Genomic DNA, 15,701 nt, shown 5'->3' on the forward strand with positions numbered 1-15,701 from the left:
TTTCTTTCTTTCTTTCTTTCTTTCTTTCTTTCTTTCTTTCTTTCTTTTTTTCATGTGGCTGTCCAGTTTTCACAACACTGAAGAGACTATCCTTTCCCCATTGTATATTCTTGGCTCCTTTTGAAAATTAATTGACCATGTATGTGTGCATGGGTTTATTTCTGGGCTCCCTATTGATCTATAGGTCTGTTTATAGTGTCAGTACCATACTCTTGATTAATATAGCTTTGAAATATAGTTTGAAATCGGGAATTATGATGATTCCAGTTCTTTCTTAAGATTGCTATTCAGGGTCTATCAGAGTATTAATAACACTCAATATAGCGCAACTAGTTGTAATACAGAGTTACAAGACCGACTTTGATATTTAATTCTCCAAATTGACTGTAAGCACCTGAGGGCAGTTCATTAACTCACTGATATGTTTAGTTGACTACCTTTTGTTTAGGGTTTTTTGTTTTTGTTTTGTTTTAATTTTTTCAATGTTTACTTATTTTTGAAAGAGAGAGGGACAGAGCACAGGAGGGAAGGAGCAGAGGCAGAGGGAGGCACAGAATCCGAAGCAGGCTCCAGGCTCTGAGCTGTCAGCACAGAGCCTGATGCGGGGCTCAAACCCACAAACTGTAAGATAGTGACCTGAGCTGAAGTCAGACGCTCAACGGACTGAGCCACCCAGGCACCCCTGTTCAGGGGTTTTTGAGTTGGGTTGCTGTTCTCCTTGCAAGAATTGGAGGACTGGCACTTACTTGTCTGTACAAATGCAAGAGTTGGTCCTGAGTCAATGTATACGCAATTTAATTCATAGACTATTAAGTATAGACACCAGGCTACAATTACTGAGCGAATTTTATTTCCGGATGATTTTTCTACCTTTGGTTTCTCACACTTTTGGTCGTGAAAGGTGAAGATTTATCGATATTTTTGTTCCCTTTCTTTGATGATTTTCTGGTTGGGGCTTTTGCTTGGATGGAAACAATCTTTCCCCTTTGTAATCACTGCGAAAACTTGTCTCCTTATAATGGAATGCAAGTGGGCACAAGTAGTCCACAGCATATGGTTTATATTTATCTGGTTTTAAATTTCTTTTGTTCAACAGTAAAACAAAGTCCTTAACATTATGTGACAGAAGGTTACCATAGATATTTTGCCAAAGCTTTCTTCATTGCCTAGGGAAACTCTAATGCCAAGGACTGTATACATGGGGTGAGTGTTTGAGAAAGAGGGTCTTCTTTTAGGAATAACAGTAAAACATGGTGTGGCCCCTGGGGAGAAGTTGCTTTTCTGAGAGCAAAAGGCAGGGCAGAACCAATCAGTGGTTAAGAGTATAGACTAAGTTGTGGTTTTGTCACTTACTGGTTGGTGACCTTGGGCAAATCCCTTACTCCTTCTGAGCCACAACTGCCTCTTTTATGAAATTGGGGTGTTGTGAGGGTGATATGAGCTGATGTGTGTAAAATTAAAAGCACCGTGCCTATTACCTAGGAGATACTCAATAAATGTCAACTGTTATCATTATAACATTGATGAGGATGAGGAGGAGGAGGAGAATAATCTTAGGAGAGCCAGGTGAAATTGATTTTGTGCTTTTGTTTTTTAATTACATGTAAGTGTGATTTATTCATCACAACTAGCTAGATGATCTGAGGTGGATTTGATCCCAGTAGAAATAATTATCCCCTAAGCATTGGTTATTTTATGAAATTACTGGGAAAAAGAAAATATTGATTATATTCCATATGATCACTAACTCTGAAAAATAATATATTAATGCAGTTTTCATGAGTATTAGTGGCTCATTGAGAAAACTCATGAAAATATCTCCATTGGTCTGTTTTGGTTTCAGAAGTCAAATTGAAGCACTCTACTAAGGTGAGCAGGGAATACAGGGACGCACAGAATTGTAAAATCTTACAAACCTACACAGTTTGTAAGACTCCAAACTGAACTGGCTGAGTGAACACCTCCACTGAGACATTTTCTTTGACTGTGTTATATAACATGCCTCCATTGGCTATGTTGGTGTGTGGTATCCTTTGTGAGGTCATCAATGACATTATCCATTCAGAAGCAATGATACTGAGTTAAAGTCAATCAGCTACAAAACTCACATCCAATGGACCACGAGGCTGCTGTCTCTATGGGGAGCGCACATGCATTGTTTAGGTAAATAGAACTAGGTCTCTATTCTCTGTCCCTCCTTGTCAGGGGAACCCAGTTAGCTTGAGTCCTACCTAGTCTATCTCTAGGCTGCTGGGGTTTCCATTGTCGTGTGATAGGCACCCATGTGAACATACAAAGGCACTAGGAATCGTGGTGGGCTGTAACAAATGAGTGCCTTCCAAATTGGCTTAGTTGAGGTTTTCAGTTATCAGAGCAACCTTGGATGTAAGGTTTTGCTTAGAGTTGGCTGATGAATGGCGGTCCCTAGCCATCATGTACAAGTTGTTTGGCATAACTTGGGAAAGAGGGCATGTTTGACAAAGAGAACTCCAGCAGTAGAGAAACATATGCCTGTGAAATATTTTGTCTGATGACAATCTTAATAAAAAAAAGATGGGTCTTAGGATTTATTACTTTGTCAGAAGGAGTGAGATCAGAGGAAAAATAAAATTTTCAGAAATGCCAACTTTTATTTTAGTATGTAATTTATAGTATTCCAAAATAAATTTTCTATAGAATCGCAGTTATCCACTTCACTGAAATTCTTTGATTTAATGTAGTTATGTTAGTAGATTCTATTCATCCTATACGGACCCAAACATTTTAACGGTGACATAACTTACGTTGAGATATCTATATGTTCTTTACCATCCCTAGGTTAAAACTGACTTTATATTAAATACTTTCCTGAGTCATAAGATACCTGTAGAGCATAAGGTATGTTGTCCAGACAGGTCTGACCTCCACCCATTCAGGAAAGTAGGGTGGTGCCTTCCTGTAAGGTGTGGGTGTGCCAGCTACTATGGTGGATGAAATTCTTAGATCAAATTGCTCACTATCAACTCTAAGTTAGAACTATTACTACCTCTTCTCCTTCTTCCTCTTCTTCTCCTTCTTCTTCTTCTCCTTCTTCTTCTTCTCCTTCTTCTTTTTATGTGATCACACAGTGTTATCTTTTTTTTTTTTTTTTTTTAGTTTAGCAAAATAAAAGCTGGCAAGAGTTCTTTTAGTGGAATTTTCATTTTTATGCCCTTTTTGTGTGTGTTGTTTCTGACAAAGTTAAAGTATATTGAAGCCCTCAAAAACACTTTAAAAAATTTCATGAGTCCCATGGCACAATATGTGTGTGTGTGTATATGTGTATGTATATATGTACATACATATATATGTATTTCAAGGTGAGAAGAGAGTCAAGGAGCTAATGCAATATAAGACTTTATTCAGAAATATATAGTAAGCACGAAGACTGCTTCATATGAAGGGACTCCCCTTGAAATTGTGGTGCCATGCAACCTGGCTAGAAGAAAACTTTTTTTGTTAAGTTCCCATAGTGAAAGGAAATATGGCAATCACTAGCAATGATCTTCTGCCATTTTGTGAAAGGATCAGGCATGGTTTCCTTTCACTTAAAATTTTTTTTTTTTTTTAATTTTTATTTTAGAAGGAGAGAGAGAGCACAAGCCCAGGAAGGGGCGTGGGGGGGAGAGAGAGAGAAAATCTTAAGCAGACTGTGCTCAGTGTGGAATCCTACACGGGGCTCAATCCTAAGACCCTGGGATCATGACCTGAGCCGAAATCAAGAGGCGGACACTCAACTGACTGAACCACCCAGGGGCCCTTCCATTGACTTTTTCCCTGTCACGTGTAGACTCTTTTAGCGACAAGGACTGTGTTGGCTCTTGGCTCTAGTGAGAGCTTCCTTAGGAGGACAAAGCTCAGGAAGGGAGTTGTGCTGCAGTTTGAGTTAAAACCATGCCAAAGAACCTGAAGTAAATGTGAAGCTCACTCTGAACTAGTGTCAGACCTCCCCCAGTTTTCCCTGTGGAGGGGATTAGCAGTGGAACAAATCTGCAAGTACAGATACACAATACCATTTCTTGTCACGGCTCTCTTGACTTTATGCTGTGTAAATATCCTCGGTTGTCTCTTAATTTGCTCTCCCCTTTAATTCCTGTTGGAAGGCCACTCTTACGTGGTCAGTTCCCTGGTCTCCTTTTTTTTGAGCGTTGTTTTTGGCCCATTATAACTTCCTTATTTTCTGTTTTGTTTTCTAGTTTAGCACAGTTTCAGAATTGCGAGTCTCTTTTTATTATGGGGATTGTTATCTAATAAAAATCCGAATTCACTTCTTTCTGTTTCCTTTTTGTTTTTCTTTGTAGGCTAAGAAATGGCATTTCAAAAGGCAGTGAAAGGGACTATTCTTGTTGGAGGAGGTGCTCTTGCAAGTGTTCTAGGCCTCTCTCAGTTTGCTCATTACAGAAGGAAACAAGTAAGTAATTATGCATGTATTGATTACAATATGAAACTTAAATCTGTTAAAGAACTACGTATGGGGCATGTGTATGTTAATGGTTTTTGTGTAGAAATTATGGTCTCAACTTGATCTGAAAGGCACTAATTTAGAACACTACCTTAATGGTCCATGAGAACTATGGTGTTATCTCATTTTTTAAAAAGTGAATTTCTCTATCAGAAAGCATTATATTATTTAGCCACTGTTGTGGCTCTTTGGTTTTAAAAGAGTGCCTCATTTCCAAGCCCCAGCCTTTGTTCATTTTAGGCTTTCCTTGTCCAATTCATCCAAATGTCTGGATACCTTCTATGTTCCTGCCAAAAGTTTGTCTTATTAGAAGGCAGGCAGGCATCTGAGACAGGAAATGGAAAAGAGTCTATACAAAGGGCCCAGCTTTGAATCTTGGTTTTACTCCTTAAAGGTTTTCTTACTTAGGTAGTATCACTTGATGGTAGATAAAATTTTTAATGGGAGAAAGCCATGAAATGAGATTGGTGTGAAGTTTCCAAATAATTTGAAGGGCTCAGTTTATTTTAATTTTATTTAAAAAATGTTTTTTTTTCCCTTTGCACTACAACTATGCCAAGTTGATGCCAGGAAATAATTTTGATGACTGGTTTTGTTCCTTTTAGGCTTGAAATGCTGGTAGTCATCCTAGTAATTAGTATTAGTCTCCTATTCTCCCTTCCCCATGTCACCGGGGTATTTTATGATACCAGCTTGGTAGTGCATTCTCGATTCAAAGATGAAGGTAAAGGAATTTGGGAAACTGTTTGCAGCCAGACTGTTAACTACTCATTTTTTGCATTTTTGCGAGAGCCTTGACGCCATGGGTTGTCTTGCCCTTGTCTTTTTCTTTGTGTTCCAAGACAATGGAGCCCACCACAGTCCTTAGAGTCCAGGTCCTGAATGAGAAATACTACTTTAAAAACACATATTAAGAAGAACCAACTTGGGGCACCGGGGTGGCTCAGTCGGTTGGGCGTCGACTTCGGCTCAGGTCATGATCTCGCGGTCCGTCAGTTCGAGCCCCGCGTAGGGCTCTGTGCTGACAGCTCAGAGCCTGGAGGCTGTTTCAGATTCTGTGTCTCCCTCTCTCTCTGACCTTCCCCCATTCATGCTCTGTCTCTCTCTGTCTCAAAAATGAATAAACGTTAAAAAAAAAATAAAAAAAAAGAATCAACTTGGTGGCTTATAGTTAAAAACAAAACACAAAACAGACACATGCACAAAGGCTCATTTTTAGTGCTTCTTCCTAAAGACAGACAGAATTGAATAGGTTGTGTTAGTCTTTTTCATTCTTACCTGTGAGCACATCGCCCGTGAGGCTTCCCCAGGTGTATGCCTTGCGGGTATTATTGACTGACTTGCTAGGAAGCGCTTCTTCACTCATGGATCACGCCCGATGCGCTATTCCTTTAGTTTTCATTTTTTTACTTCTTTAAAGTTTATTTATTTATTTTGAGGGAGACAGAGGCAGCATGAGTGGGGGAGGGGTAGAAAGAGGGAGAGAGAGAGAGGACAAAGCAGGCTCCATGCTGCCGGCGCAGAGCCAGATGCGGGGCTTGAACTTACGAAACCGTGAGACCATGACCTGAGCTGAAACCAAGAGTCAGATGCTTAACTGACCGAGCTACCCAGGTGCCCCCGATGCACTATTCCTTGCATGCAAGGAATGCCCCTCGGATGACTGCCCTGGCTAAGCTCATTACTGTCAACACACCCGACTTGGTGCTGTTTGTGGGGGAGGCCTTAGTAGGCAATGAGGCTGTGGACCAGCTGGGCAAATTCAACAGAGCCTTGGCTGACCATTCTATGGCTCAAACGCCTCGGCTCATTGATGGCATCATCCTTACCAAATTTGATACCATTGATGACAAGGTGGGAGCTGCTATTTCTATGACCTACGTCACAAGCAAAGCCATCGTCTTTGTGGGCACTGGCCAGTCTCAACGCTGTGACCTACGCAGTCTCAACGCTAAGGCTGTGGTGGCTGCCCTCATGAAGGCTCAGTTGCCTCGGTTGCTTAAAAATAAGTGTGAAAAGATGCTGCTTCTGCTGAAGCTGTTTCAGAAGTGCAGTTCTGTTTGGGACATGGGCCTTAATGGATTGGGTTACTTCTGCCATCTTTACCAGGGCCATCTGAAATGACATTGGCAAATGCCAGCACCAGAGGTCACAATATCTAATATAATGTTGCCAAATTTGTACACGATTTATCTCTATAACCCACAGCGAGCATGTTCTACTTCAGAGTTTATAACTTAACTTTGTGCTTGGGTAATACTGTCTCATATGTTTTGTTTGTTTTCTTTTTCTTTTTTTTTTAATTTTTATTTATTTTTTTTATTTTTTTTATTTATTTTTTTTAAATTTTTTTTTTTTTTTTAACATTTTATTTATTTTTGAGACAGAGGGAGACAGAGCATGAACAGGGGAGGGGCAGAGAGAGAGGGAGACACAGAATCGGAAACAGGCTCCAGGCTCTGAGCCATCAGCCCAGAGCCCGACGCGGGGCTCGAACTCACGGACCGCGAGATCGTGACCTGGCTGAAGTCGGACGCTCAACCGACTGAGCCACCCAGGCGCCCCATTTTTTTTTTTTTTTTTTAATTTTTAAATGTTTATTTACTTTTGAGAGAGAGAAAGAGACAAGAGTACAAGTGGGGTAATGGCACAGAGGGAGGGAGACACAGAATCCGAAGCAGGCTCCAGGCTCTGAGCTGTCAGCACACAGCCCAAAGCGGGGCTCGAACTCACAAGCCACAAGATCATGACCTGAGTTGAAGTCAGACGCCTAACTGACTGAGCCACCCAGGTGCCCCTGTTTGTTTGCTTTTTCTTAATCTCACAGAGTGAACAGTCGATACTGCCTCTAATCAATCAAGGTAGGAGTGCATTTTAGTCAGTAAAATCAAGGCAAAACAAGGGTCTTTTGATTTCTGGGTCATTTTGCCATTTTCTCCTTCCTAAGTTAGACATCCTGACCACCCTAATAGCGAAATGAAACAGATACCAGCGGTTTCAAGTCATTTATAATTTTAATCTGACAAGTTCTTTTGAGAAGAATCACCATGGGCATATTCAATCAATGAGTTGCATGAGACTTTCACCCAAGCATGTGCATTCTTTTGTGGTGATTCCTGTCCCTTAAAGCCACTACCATGAGCATATTTTTGGGTAGCAGGTTGGTATGTAGCCCTAGGGATTAGGGGAAAAAAAAAAAAGAGAGAGAGAGAGAGAGAGAGGGGGGAGGTGAGGGGGGAGGGGAGACAACTCATTTGAGCCACTGACATAAAATGACCAGGGGCCTCAGCTGTCCTTTCTCAGAAAATATCTGCCAATCAGAGCCATTCTGGGGGCTTTTCAATGGTCAAGAAAAAATCTGCCCCTTAATACCCATTATTTGGCTACATTGTGTAGAAGCTGTCTCCTTAAAAATGCTCCATTTTTCTGCAGAGCAATAAAATGCTTAAACTATGGGCTTGTGTTTTTATATTTTTTTCAGTCTTCTAAGATGATTCTAACTGATAAATTGTTCTCCTTTAAGAATAAGTTGGTGTTGAAAGTACAAGATACTGAAGTATAAGAAAGCCATCTGTCGAGTTCAAGTCCAGGCACATTTTGCTGGCATTCCCGCACCTACTGTTGTGTCTCCTCTGACTCCTAACTGGTGCTCATTTGATAGCTGGAGCACGAAGCTTCCTACCTTAAATACCGGTTCTGAAAACAAACGGGTTGACTGTAAAAGTTGGTCAATTGTTAAAGCACATTTGACTAAGACAGTGCTGTGTCTAAGTGTTTACGTGCCAGGCCAGCTCACACAAAGCCTTTGAAATCAATTCTACAGTTTAATTACCTTGTATTTGCGAGGGGGATAATAGAAGGAAAGCTCTTATACATTCAGTTTTTGTTTTTTTTTTATTAAACAGAAAACACTATGAAATCAAATAGGATCTTGTTCACTTACCTTTTAGCCACTTGCTTGAATAAAAGCTATTGTAGGGGCGCCTGGGTGGCGCAGTCGGTTAAGCGTCCGACTTCAACCAGGTCACGATCTCACGGTCCGTGAGTTCGAGCCCCGCGTCGGGCTCTGGGCTGATGGCTCAGAGCCTGGAGCCTGTTTCCGATTCTGTGTCTCCCTCTCTCTCTGCCCCTCGCCCGTTCATGCTCTGTCTCTCTCTGTCCCAAAAATAAACGTTGAAAAAAAAAATTAAAAAAAAAAAAAAAAAGCTATTGTAGGTGAGGAGATAGAGACCTTTGGGAGACTCTGGCATTTCTGGGGGCAAGTTGGGGGTTAGAGGTGATCGTAATGATTGTTTGGTCTCACTTCATAGTATGGCTTTCCCTCATATGAGCATATTGTGAAAATTTATATTTTGTTTTTCAGTGATCAGGTGTATCCATTGTTGACCCAAGGGAAGCTTAGAGACTTTTTTCCTTGTGAGATAAATAGATCAGAGTTAGAAGGGATGAATATCATGACTTAAGGAGATATCACTAATTATTACTATCATTATTATTATTATTATTATTATTATTATTATTTTCTTTTGAAGCTGGAGCAACCTAAGTTTTCTTATTCCAGTGAGGAAGCTGAGAGGGGAAAAGGGATGAATGATGGCTGACATTTTTTGACCGTGTATCCCTGCAGGAAAGGAGTTTTGTGGCCACAAATGGCATCCACTTTTCAGGCTCGCTTCAGTTACACATGTAGGGTTTTTTTTGAGTGGTCTTGAAGAGGCTTCCTATTCGTTTCATTTTCCTCCTTTTATTTCCTCATCCACAAATAGGTGATTAAGTTTCCGCAAAGTCTTGGTTTTCCTCTCCCCAGACCAGCTATATTCCAAGGACCAGGAGGCTGAGGAGAGGGTCTAAACCTCTTACCACTTGAATCCCCACCAGGGGTGCGGCAAGCAAGCACCTCTGCAGTGGTGTGCTGAGTTCTGAGAGCAAGTTATTTACCATTCACTATTTACTAGAGGTCTGTTTAATAATAAACTTTTGATTGGAAGGGACTTGGAAGACATCCAGTCTTCCTCTGGGGACAGGATGCTCTTCTAGTGATTCCTTTATCTCTAGTGAAGGGAAAGTGTTACTTCATGGGTGAGTCTCCTTTTCTAATTTCAAGCCAATGGGAGACCAGAATGGATGGAGAGGGGCATTGAAATTAGGAGAGAAGGCCTTGGGTACTTTCAGAGCCAGTAAACTTTAGCGAGGAGCGGAGGTAGAGTGTGTTAAAGTTGGGGTTGCATATGAGGGTTCCTCAGGGAGGTGGGAAGAAGGCGGGTGGCTGGGGAGAATGGGGCAAAAACAAGGTAGGTGTGCAAAGATTTGACTGAGGGTTGCCCCAGGCTTTTGCCTTTCATTATAGACCAAAGGAATTTTTGAAACTTCTTTTTTTTAAACTCAACGTTTATTTCATACCTTCTAGGTCTAACTGGAAACACTAGTGTGATGGTGTGGGCTTCTTTCTAACCCCAGTGGTGTGGTTGATGTAACAAAGATCTATTTAGGTCTGAGGTCTATTTAGGTCTGGGCCCTTTCACGTAATACATACTCAGTTTGTTCCTTCCATTACCCACTCTGAAGGTGTAGTGGGCTTTGTGAACCAGCTCTGAGGTGAGGCCTGAAAACCACTGAGAGCTTTCTCAAAGCCCGGATGCGAAAGTTTTCTTTTCTTTTTTTCTTTTCTCTTTTTTTTTTTTTTTTTCCTGTACCTTGCATAGGCAGGGAATGGGCTTCAGGGTATGGAAATCAAGGTCTCTTTTCAGTTTGAGGAATGATTGTATTGGAATCAGGGAACATAGAGATTCTCGTTGATTGAATTTCCTTCCATTCATGAGCGATATAACATATGGGACAAGAGTACGATCTTGACAAAGATTGCCTGTATCCAACACTTAGCTCTACTGAAGAGCTAAGAGACTATGGACCTTAAGTTCTCTGGACCCCATTTTCCTTTGTCTGTAAAATAGGGAGAACAAAGGTACTTTCCTCCCAAGATTGTTGAAGAGCAATAAAGCCTGAAAGAGTTTCTGGAACATAGTATGCTTTCAAAAAGTGTGAGCTAGTATTGGATTCCCGGGTGATACGAATATAAAGTGTGGCTGTAAGCAGCAGGAACGTTGTTCTTGTTACTGGCGGTCCTTGCATTCAGGGCTACCTTGTTAAGACTTCTGAGATCTGCAGCAATGGTATGTCCTTCCTCTGAGGTTGTAAGAGAATGGCTAGAAAGCAGGTGTACAAATACCTTCTGTTTTCTCTTTGCCTTGCTTCCTGATCTGACAATGAGCCAATAACCAGGTGGACAATCCCAGTTATTGACTTAAACTCTTTTTCTGTTTTCTGTTGTAAGGAATAAATTCCTTGAAGTTCCTGCTGTTTCTTCTCTTTTTTTTCCCACTTAGGCTTTTTATGAGTTATGACAGGCTTGATTTATATGGCTGATATGTTTCTAAAAAGTTATGTGACTATAGCATTTTTGATAAATTAATTTTACATAGTACAATGCTATTTTTTGGAATTCTATGGTGAAACATATGAAAAACAATATTTTTAACAAGGTCCATTTTGGGGGCGGGAGGGAAGATTCTCTTGTATCATTTTAGCTTGAAGTGGAATGCAATTAGGCTTATTATTTTCCAAAGTCATTGATGTAGTACTAGTAATTATTGACAGGATCTTTATGCTTTGCAAAATAGCCTCTCACTTTTTAGGAGTTAGTAATTTATTATACTTGTGAATGGCTTACAAAATACTAGAATTCACTCTGCTATGTGCATGAATTAGGGGAACATGAAGAAATGATTGTGGTGATGGGTTACGTGAGTTGAATTACAGGTAAAACTATATTACCTCCATTGTTAGTATCATCAAAACTCAGAAGGAAAAATACATGCGCTAATGAGAGGCAAAGTGATGTATGAACAGTTAAAATCCATAGGAATTTTGAGCACATTTTTTTAATTCGTAATTTCGGTCTCTTCTCGATACATTATTTGTAAGAGATTCTAATAAAGCAGAGCCTTTTGACTTATATACCAGCCACTCCAAATATAAAAGATGGGATTGGAGAAGGAGTAAAAATAGAATGATCATCTCTAGTGAAAGTAAGATCAACTTTGGGACTTATTTTAATGGACCCCCCGATTGAACAGATATTTAGCTTCCTGAATTTGTCTGTTACACAAGTGTGGAGGGGTTTTGGTGAGCCTGTTCATGTGCACAGTTTATGCAAGTTTTCAGAACTCCTGTTTCTTCATAAAGTAGGTTAATGTCATTTAATCCTAGGTTTTCTTTTTCCTCCCTGCCAAGCACTAAGTCAGTGTATACAAGCCAGTGATCATGATACCTGTCATAAAGCAGGTCTTTAGTATCTGTCTAGTACTTTCCCTTCCCCTGATGTAGGATATGAACATATGAAACAGATCTAACCCTATTAGGCGTAGCAAGAATGCTGTAACACTAGATTTATTTACATAGCTGAGCTTTTGTTTGGCTTAATGTGGCTTCTATTAACTGCTGGAGAGAGAAGCTGGTAGAGGGTAGAGAAACATGAAGTTCAGATGAATATCTGTTGAAGAGAAATAAAAATCATAAGCAAATGCTGGTGAAGGATGTAGAGCAGTAGGTAGCCTCATCTATTGCTGGTGAGAATACAAAATGGTACAGCTATTTTGGAGGACAGTTTGGCAGTTTCTTACAAAACTAAACATATTCTTCCCGTATGATCCAGCAATCACTGTCATTGATATTTACCCAAAAGACTTGGAAAGTACGTTCACACAAAAACCTGCACAGAAGTGTGTCTAACAGCTTTATTCATAATTACTAAGACTTGGAAGCAAGCAAGATGTCCTTTAGTAGGTGAGGATCCAGATAAACAAACTGTGGTGCATCCAGACAATGGACTATTATTCAATACTAAAAAGAAATGAACTATTGTGCCACAAAGAGACATGGAAGAAAGAATGATAATGGAAGAGCTCAACTATGGAGTCTCCAAAACTATTGGAGTCAGTTAAAAGATCAGGGATTGCACCCAGGGTGTGTGGGGGAGATGAAAAGGCAGAACACAGAGGATTTTTAGGACAGTGAAACTACTTGGTATGATATTATAATGATGAATATATGTTATCATGTATTTGTACAACCCCATAAAATGTACAACATTAAGGGTGAACTCTTTTTTTTTTTTTTTTTTTTGTTTTTAATTTTTTTTTTTTTTTGAGAGAGAGAGAGAGAGAGAGAGAGAGAGAGAATGAGCAGGGGAGGGGCAGAGACAGAGAGGGGGACAGAGGATCCAAAGCAGGCTCTGTGCTGACAACTGAGAACCCTACGTGGAACTCAAAATCACAAACCATAAGATCATGACCTGAGCACTCAGGCACCCCAAGAGTGAACTCTTAAGTAAACTGTCAACTTCGGGTGATTCTAATGTGTCAATGTAAGTTCATTCTTGGTTAAAAAAAAAAAAAAAAGCACCATTCTGGTGAATGTTGTTGATAAAGGCAAAGTATGTATGAGGGCAGAAGGTATATGGAAAACCCTTGGATCTTTTTCTCAATTTTGTTGTAATTGTAAAACTGCTGTACAGAATATAGCCTATAAAATAAACAAACACACAGATAAAATTTAAAATCATAAGCACAGTACTTAAGACGTGATGTCAGTTAAGAAATTTTGAATTATAAAAAATTCCACTCACATCACTTTTCAGTAGCATCTTTGGATGTAACAGTTTATTTACTTTTTGAGCATGCTTAATATCTTTAAGAATCTAACCTCAGTTATAAATATTCTTCTGGTTCCTAAGCTAAAGAGTATCTGTGGCTTTGAAATCAGTATAATCTTCCTGAGCACTGATGTAGCTGAAATTATTACATGACACGTTTGCTATATGCTTACCAGATTGATCTTAACTTAGTCAATTCCAGCTACGAGACTTGTTTGTTCTAATAACCATCTCCAGAGGCATTTTCATGGGTTCATAAACAGCCTTTTTCTTAAAAAGATCTTATGGAGTTCTGTAATGGCAACTGTTCTTTAAACAGTCTTCATTTCTGTTGACTTTAATGTTTAGGTGGGGAACGATAGTGTTAGATACCGAATGAAAAATGCATATTAAGGAGGAGAATGGATTAGTGGTTAAGTAACAGGCTCCTTGGTCCTATCTGCCTGCTTAAAGAGCTGTGGCTTCAGCATTATATCAAATATAAAGGTAGAAATGTATTTGCACTGTGGCTTAGTGGGGCTTGTGTTTGATGATCTGTCCTTCCAGCTTTATTTTTTCTTTTATTGTTTTAAAATATGATTTATTGTCAAAGTGACTAACATACAGTGTATGCAGTGTGCTCTTGGTTTTGGGGGTGGATTCCTGTGATTCATTGCTTACATACAACACCCAGTGCTCATCCCAACAAGTGCCCCCCTCAATGCCCATCACCCATTTTCCTCTCTGCCCGACCCCTCCATCCACCCTCAGTTTGTTCTCTGTATTTAAGAGTCTCTTATCATTTGCCTCCCACTCTCTCTGTTTGTAACTGTTTTTTTCCCCTTCCCTTCCCCCATGGTCTTCTGTTAAGTTTCTCAGGATCCACATATGAGTGAAAACATATGGTATCTGTCTTTCTCTGATTGAGTTATTTCACTCAGCATAATACCCTCCAGTTCCATCCACGTTGCTGCAGATGGCATGATTTCATTCTTTCTCATTGCCAAGTAGTATTCCATTGTATATATACACCACATCTTCTTTATCCATTCATCAGTTGATTGTCCTTCGAGCTTTATATGTACGGACTTCTTTTTCTGTAAACGATGGGTCTTTATCCACGAGGGGAGTATTCTGAACTATGTATAGACTGTATGCAGGGTAGGTGAGTTGTGAATCTTGGGTTGTAATGCTAAACATATCTCATAGTTGTGTATTAATTTGAGCAAGCTAATGATGTAATAAACAACTGCCGTAGCTCACTGGGTTATCACCATGAGGGTTTATTTCTTCCTCATAGTACAGTACAGTGGAGATAGATGGGGGATCTACTTGTGGCAATCATTCAGAGATCTATGTGGCTCTGGCATATTATAGTACTTTTTGACCCACTGGATCATTTCCACCCAATGCTAAGGGAGGGTGGGAGGGACATGCAATCCAGCAGTGTTCTCTGGAAGAAGAGAAAAAGTTTTAAGCATCTAGCCATTACATCTGTGTCCTGACTTTAGCTTCTAATTTGATTGACAAGCAAGCTGCATTTCTTTTGATGAGAGTTTTATTGTTAGAGTATAGGCCAAAGACTCTACCGTTCACTTGCTTCTCTTGTTGAGAACTCTGTGCATAGATTCCTGGAAGAACTGTTTTTCTCCTAGAAACACAACGAAATGTGTTGGGGTTGCCTCTGATAGCTAAAGCGTGATGAGGACTATGAGTACACTGTATCTTCCATAAGGCCAGTTTGAACTATTCTTACCTCCTCTATATGGTTAACCGTTTCTTCAGAGGCATGTTTCATCAGAGCACTAAAATTATGCAGACAGAGCTGGAAATGTTCTTTGAAGAGCATCCTATCATCTTCCTTATAATTTTGGTTTTTATTTAACACTTAGCTCTCAACACGGGGCCATGGCAATATCTCTGAGTTATAACTCACATCAGGCCTTCGAGGAGTTTGCAATGCTATTTTATTGCTGGCATACAAAATCAGCGAGGTTAACTGTACTGCTAGAGGTCACACAGTGAGTCAACGACTGAGCTATGATTAGCGTTGACAGCTGGTGAGCTTCTAGGCTGTTGCTAACTGAGCAACATTGACATTCATTCTGATTTGACTTTGCATTTCATTTTCAACTATTTATTCAGTTTGAGGCCTCTTTAAGAAACTTTTTAGGATATCGTGGAACTGAGGAAACTTTCTATAAATGCTTTGGGGAGAGTCCCTTCACTCCCTTTCCTTCTCCCCATCTTCTAGCTTAATAGTTAAATTATGTTTGTGTTAGGACAGCTTCCTCTAGGTAGAGTTTGGGCAGATTAAGAAGAAAATCGGCGATGTTGATTTTACTCGCTTCCCTTATTTTGCAATTTGTGGTTTTTCAACAAAGACATTCTTAGATCTAATTATACGCTTGTGAGTAGAAACTAGAAATGTTATAAAAAAGTGTATATTTGAAGAACTAATCCACAAGAGAAATGGAAAGTGTGCATCACAAATTTGACCCAGAACTATTTTGAACATCAAGGTAAAATGTA

At 39.8% G+C, this 15,701-nt stretch overlaps 1 protein-coding gene across 4 annotated transcripts in view; it reads left to right on the forward strand.

Annotated features, from left to right (window-relative positions):
- Window positions 1-15,701, forward strand: part of GPD2 (glycerol-3-phosphate dehydrogenase 2) — a 142,801-nt gene that overhangs the window by 32,396 nt on the left and 94,704 nt on the right. For 3 of the 4 annotated variants that reach the window (XM_040475123.1, XM_040475125.1, XM_040475122.1), the window contains exon 2: window positions 4,320-4,429. In XM_040475123.1, coding sequence (XP_040331057.1) covers window positions 4,328-4,429 — 102 coding nt within the window. In that variant the 5' untranslated portion in view covers window positions 4,320-4,327. Of the gene's footprint in view, window positions 1-2,114; window positions 2,164-4,319; window positions 4,430-15,701 lie in introns of those variants that run through there. The other variant, XM_040475124.1, reaches the window with a different exon arrangement.

This window comes from Herpailurus yagouaroundi, unplaced genomic scaffold, assembly GCF_014898765.1.
Source record: "Herpailurus yagouaroundi ecotype Mexico unplaced genomic scaffold, PumYag 140, whole genome shotgun sequence".
NCBI classification, from domain to species: Eukaryota; Metazoa; Chordata; class Mammalia; order Carnivora; family Felidae; genus Herpailurus; species Herpailurus yagouaroundi.